We start from the raw sequence: 6,430 nt of genomic DNA, 5'->3' as shown, positions 1-6,430 counted from the left end.
GTGAGGGCAATATAATATACGGTTTAGACAGTATAAAATGAATGGAGTGTGTGTGTGTGTGTGTGTGTGTTTTCAGCACAGACCTCCTTCTATGACCCCACATACTGTTTCGTTCTGGACGGCTTTCTGCTGATCTACGGCATCGTCATCACCGGCTTCTTTGTGCGCGAGCGGGTGAGACACACACACACACACACACACACACACACACACACACACACACACACACACGTTCGTAGTCTCTCCACAGCATCATAGTGATGTTTCTGTACTGAAAAATCTACTGGTGGTGCTATACTTGTGGGGACATTTGGTATGCATAACTTCATAAATACCAGGGCTACACACACACACACACACACACACACACACACACACACGTACTTGTTTGTAATGTTGCTTTCATAAAGATGAGAAACTGAAGTGTTTCAGTGAGTTAAAGATGAGGGTCTTTTACTCAGACACTGAGTGAACTATTATTATTATAATATTATTATTATTGTTATTATTTATATATTTATTACTATTATTATTATTTTATTATTATTATTTTATTTATTATTATTATTATTATAATAAATGTTTTAATAATGTTACACAGTTTAATAATGTTAATGATAATAATATTAAATAAAATAATAATAAATAAAATAATAATAATAAAATAATAATAATAGTAATAAATATATAAATAATAACATTAATAATAATAATAATATAATAATAATAGTAATAAATATAATAATAATAAATAAAATAATAATACTGATGATAAATATAATAATATTAATAAATAAAATAATAATGAAATAATAATAATAGAAATAAATATAATAATAATTATTAATAAATAAAATAATAATAAATAAAATAATAATAGTAAAAATAAATAAATACATAAATAATAATAACAATAATAAATACAATAAATAAATATAATAAATAAATAAATATAATAATAAATATAATAAATAAATATAATCTTAAATACATAAATAATAACTCATTTTATTTAAAGCACATTTAAATAAAGTCACTGTGCCTGTAGAACATGTATTTCTGAACATGTATAATATTCCAGCACACAGCTGTATTATACAGTATCCTGATGAAGCAGCCTCTGCTGTAATCAGACATGATGAAGCGCTGGTAATACACTGCAGTGAGAGGAAAGCCCACATTAGTTTCTGACACACAGTGAGTGTGTGATCTGATCTGCTCAAACACACGTCCACACACTCCTGCATGAGTTCACACACTCCGACTGTGTTCAGTACAGTGCTACAGCTACAGCTCACCTGTGTCTGTCTGCCTGCCTGTCTGTCTGTCTGTGTGTGTGTGTGTGTGTTTGTGTGTGTGTTTGTGTGTGTGTGTCTGTGTTTCTGCTTTTCTGAGTGTGTTCTGATGTTCAGCGTGTCTGTGTTTCTGCATCACTGTGTGTGTTTGTGTGTGTTTTCTGTGTTTCTGTCTGTGTGTGTGTGTTCCTGCATGTCAGAGTGTGTGTTTCTCTGTGTGTTTGTTTGTTCTGCGGCTTCACGATACAGCATCAGTGTGTTCAGGGGATCCTCACACTCAGTGTGTATAGCTGATGCTGAGTCCCCTGTCTTTATTAATATTACACATCAGAGCTCTGAGTATTATTCAGTGAACATGTTGATCCAGTATCTTGTGAGGAGTCATATTAATAAACAGTGTGTGTATTTGCCCCCCCAAAATAAAAAACAACAACAACAAATAAATACAAGATTTTTATTATATGAATCAAATTGTAGAATAATGAGGTGATGAATGATTGATGCTGGAAGACGGATATCTGTGTCAGTATTGCAGAGCTCTAACAGCTCAGAGGAGTTCAACACTGAACACACACACACACACACACACACACACACACACACACACACACACACACACAGGCCTGACCTGGAGCATCTGCAGCACAATAGTACACACTTCAGAACACAGAGACATTTACACACACTAGAAGAGGAAAAGAAGCACACTATGAAGAAAAACACACGTTAAAGCCATTACTCCCATTACATGAATCATAAACAGAGCCTCAGTCTGTAGTGAACACTGTAGTGCACTCAGTAGTGTGCAGTGTGTGCTTCAGCCAGATGACCTCTGTCACACATACACAAGCTGATGATCTGTACATTAATGATCTGTGTGTGTGTGTGTGTGTGTGTGTGTGTGTGTGTGTGTGTGTGTGTGTGTGTGTGTGTGTGTGTGTGTGTGTGTGTGTATAGTACATCAAGCAGAGGCCGGTGGAGGAGTCTCATTATCAGGTAAAAATCTGCCCTCTTCTTGACACTCCGTCTGTTGTGTGTGTGTGTGTGTGTGTGTGTGTGTGTGTGTGTGTGTGTGTGTGTGTGTGTGTGTGTGTGACTGTATATTAACGCTGTGTTTGCTGTTTTCAGGCCATTGATAAACTGGGGAAGTCTGAGTATGCCACAGCCAACAGAACCCAGCGCGGCTCGGAGGAGGGCAGATCTGGAGTCAGTCTATACTCTACACCATCACAGATATACTGTAGTAAAGCACAGTAAACACTGCAGTGATCTTCACCATACTGTAGCACAGCACTAGAACTGATCCGCTGTGGTGATTCTACAGTTGCTATGGTAACACAATATGTACAGTAGTATATAGGAATGAGTGAGTGCTGTGGGTTTCTCCAGCTCTGGGTATATTACACTGCAGCACAGCAGTTTACTGTAGTAAAGTCTGGAGTACACTACTGCAGTGGGTCACTATAGTGAACACTAGAGTATGCTGGAGCCGTCACATGACCAGTAGATAATATATGCAGTGATGAGCCTGTACTGTAGCCCGACACAGACACACTGCAGTGTTCACTATGACTAGAGGATCTGCTCATGTGGACAGCAGCAGCATTAGCATTTATTAGTACTGTTATTATCATCACACACACACACACACACACACACGACAGCCTCTGAACTCTCTCTCTCTCTCTCTGTGTGTGTGTGTGTGTGTGTGTAACAGGGTCGCAGGCGTGCAGATGAGACGTACACGGTAAGCGCAACAGGAAGGAAGTGTTTTATCAGTGTTAAAGTAATGAAGCTCACTGCACACACACACACACACACACACACACACACACACACACACCTGACAGAGTTTCCAGAGATGGGCAGAAAATACCCGATTAGCTGATCTGAAGTCAGATAACAGCAGCTAACACTCTCTGAGACCCTCACTGTCTGATCAACACACACACACACACACACACACACAACTGCTACACAAGTGCTACAAAACTACACAACTACTCCACAATCACACCACACCTGCTACACAACTACTACACAATGTGCTTTGGAAAAAATATGATGAGTGTGTGTGTGTGTGTGTGTTTTTCATCCTTGTGTGTGTATTTTCTCATGTGTGTGTGTGTGTTTCATCCTTGTGTGTGTGTGTGCGCGTGTGTGTGTGTGTGTGTGTGTTTCAGCCTCTGACCAGGAAGGGGGACGACACGTACCGTGAGCTGGAGACCAAGGGAGATGTGAGTGTAATGATGAGTGTGTGTGAGATCTGATGATGATGATGATGTGTGTGTGTGTGTGTGTGTGTGTGTTGTACATTAGTGTGTGTATAAACACTGACGGTGTGTTTCTCTGGTGTCCATCAGCGCCGGCGGCAGGATCAGCTCTATCAGGTCAGATCACAACACTGAGCATCAGCTGTGTGTGTGTGTGTGTGTGTGTGTGTGTGTGTGTGTGTGTGTGTGTGTGTGTTTTCTCACATGTTTATTTTCTTACTTGTGTTTCTTCTTTTGTGTGTGTGTATTCTGTATGTGTGTGTCTGTTTTCTCACGTTCTTGTGCTCGCTCATGTATGTGTGTATGTGTGTGTGTAATCTGTTGTCTTGTGTGTGTTTTCTTCGTGCTTGTGTGTGTATTTTCTTGTGTTTTTCATCTGTGTGTGTGTGTGTGTGTTTTGTCATGTGTGATTTTTTTATGTGTATTTTTTTCATGTGCGTTTTCTTGCCTGTGTGTGTTTCCTCCTGCTTGTGTGTGTGTGTGTGTGTGTGTGTGTATTTTTGATTTTTTTTCATTTGTCATGTGTGTGTGTGTGTGTGTGAGTGTGCTTGTGTGTGTGTGTGTTTTCTCATGTGTAATATTTTTCTTGTGTTTTCTCGTCTTTGTGTGTGTGCATGCGTGTATGTTTTTCATCCTTGTGTGTGTATTTTCTCATGTGTGTGTGTGTGTGTGTGTTTCAGGGTCTGAGCTCGGTCACCAAAGACACGTACGACTCTCTGCAGATGCAGCAGCTTCACCCGTTGCCACCGCGCTAAACTGATCTCAGATCTGCTTCAGGATCACAGTCCACACACACATGCACACACACACACACACGCACACGCACACACACATGCACACTCCTACACCTTTATAGTTGATAACATTTATAGTTTTGTGTGAGTTTAAGGTCATCTTGAGCTGCAGTGTGTGTGTGTGTGTGTGTGTGCGTGTGTGTGTGCGTGCGTGCGTGTTTAATCATCAGTTCACCTGTATTGGATCGTTCTTCATGTCTCTCCTCAGTCATTATGTGTGTTATTGATGATAATAGTGATTCAGTAGTGATGAGGAGGTCAGCGGTGGTCTGAACAGCACTGCAGAATCCCCCAACTCAGCTTCTGTCCGTCTTCTGCTGAACTCAGATCAGATCTGTAGAGCGCTGTACACCAGCAGCTGATCATCTACTGACCCCAACATTCTTCTAAATCTCTTCTCCTACTGTATGTATGATGGTGTTTTGTAGTGGTTGATGATGACAGTGTTCAGTTGTGGGTGACTCTCTTTAGTGAATGAATCAGGCACAGTGGTGATTTTAGACACACACACACACACACACACACACACATAAACATAAACATGAATAAACAGCGTCTGATGTTAGTTTCAGCAGTGATAATGTCACACAGGTCGTCACTGTGCTGTTGTGTTCGTGTAATTCTGCATTTGCTCTTTTAAACTGAGAATTTCCTCTTTTACTGGATTTTGATCTGTTTTGTCTCTTTAATAATTGTATTTTTGTCCAGCTTAATAAAGAGTTTTAGAAAATGTGTTCATCTAGAAGAGAGAGAGAGGATGGGTTATTCACACTGCACTGGAGCGGTCAGCGATACAGAGATTAAAGTACTGATTCTCTGGTGGAGATCAGCAGAATATTGAGAACACCATCAGTTTCCTTCCATGAACATATTAATCTTGATTATGAATTATTGATATGCATTGAGAAGAGCAATACAGGCGATTCTGTTAACTCTCACATTCAGTTTAATCAATCCAATATTGTCTAATCCGAACGAAACACACACACACACACACACACACACACACACACACACACACACACATTCAGGTTTCAAAAACGAAACATAATTCAGGATATAGATGAGGCTTAATCTTAAACTGACCTTTACCTGTGCGGGTGGTGTGGGGTCTCACGTGCACAATTAAATAAGAAATAATTGACTCGAATTTATCCTGTTCTTATATTCAGCTCTTGTGTGTGTTTATGTCAGGTGTGTGTCCTCCTGTAGCTTCTTCCACAGTTCCTCTAAAGCCTGCTGTTGTGTTGATGAGTGTGTGTGTGTGTGTGATGACGTCTAGTGGTGAATCTCGGTACTGCAGGCTACAGCACACACTCTCACGGGTTGCCAGATTGAGGCAGTGAGCACGAGCGCTTCAGAATAGTTCACTTGTGGGAATGAGCAGATATTAAGCCATGTTTAAAGCCTGGAATACACAGCTGACGGCAAAACTATTCTCCACAAATATATCACGAGTGGTGTAACAGAGCAAAGAGATGTTCACTGTTTTCTATAACACACACACGTTCACAACACACACATACACACGCACACATACACATACAAAAACACATGTACACGAACACACACACACACACAATGGAGAGTACAATGGTGTCTCTGACAGCCTGGAACCAACCTCAGACTCAGAGCACTGAGAGAGACGGAGTTAAAGGCTGAAGACATTTGGTTGAAGCATTCATATATAAAACCAGTCGAGCAGTGGTAAACATGTTGCAGACACCCAGTGTTTACCAGATTTAAGAGAAAAGCAGGATATGAGTGTGTGTGTGTGTGTGTGTGTGTGTGTGTGTGTGTGTGTGTGTGTGTGTGTGTGTGTGTGTGTGTGTGTATTAGTGTTTCTCAGTACTAGGTTGCAGGTGGAAGGGCATCGGCTGTGTAAAACATATGCTGGAATAGTTGGCAGTTCATTCCGCTGTGGCGATCCCTGAGGCATAAAGAGACTAAGCTGAAGGAGAATGAGTGAGTGACTGAATAATGCGGGTGTGTTTAATATCTGGTGCCTGTGAGTGAGCCGAGCCCTTCATATGTCTTTTACAACAGCAGGTTTAGCTGATGAGTGACT

The 6,430-nt window shown here is 40.5% G+C and overlaps 1 protein-coding gene across 1 annotated transcript in view; it reads left to right on the top strand.

Annotated features, from left to right (window-relative positions):
- cd247 (CD247 molecule) overlaps window positions 1–4,329 on the top strand; it is a 13,435-nt gene extending 9,106 nt beyond the window's left edge. Inside the window, 7 exon segments of the mRNA NM_001100157.1 lie at window positions 77–174; window positions 2,253–2,291; window positions 2,424–2,501; window positions 3,013–3,042; window positions 3,479–3,532; window positions 3,659–3,685; window positions 4,249–4,329. Of these exon segments, the coding sequence (NP_001093627.1) occupies window positions 77–174; window positions 2,253–2,291; window positions 2,424–2,501; window positions 3,013–3,042; window positions 3,479–3,532; window positions 3,659–3,685; window positions 4,249–4,323 (401 nt within the window). The 3' untranslated portion in view covers window positions 4,324–4,329.
- Window positions 4,330–6,430: the final 2,101 nt, after the last annotated feature.

Source organism: Danio rerio, chromosome 1 (assembly GCF_052040795.2).
Source record: "Danio rerio strain M-AB ecotype USA chromosome 1, GRCz13ab, whole genome shotgun sequence".
Lineage (NCBI taxonomy): Eukaryota > Metazoa > Chordata > Actinopteri > Cypriniformes > Danionidae > Danio > Danio rerio.
This window is presented reverse-complemented; position numbering and strand designations above follow the sequence as displayed.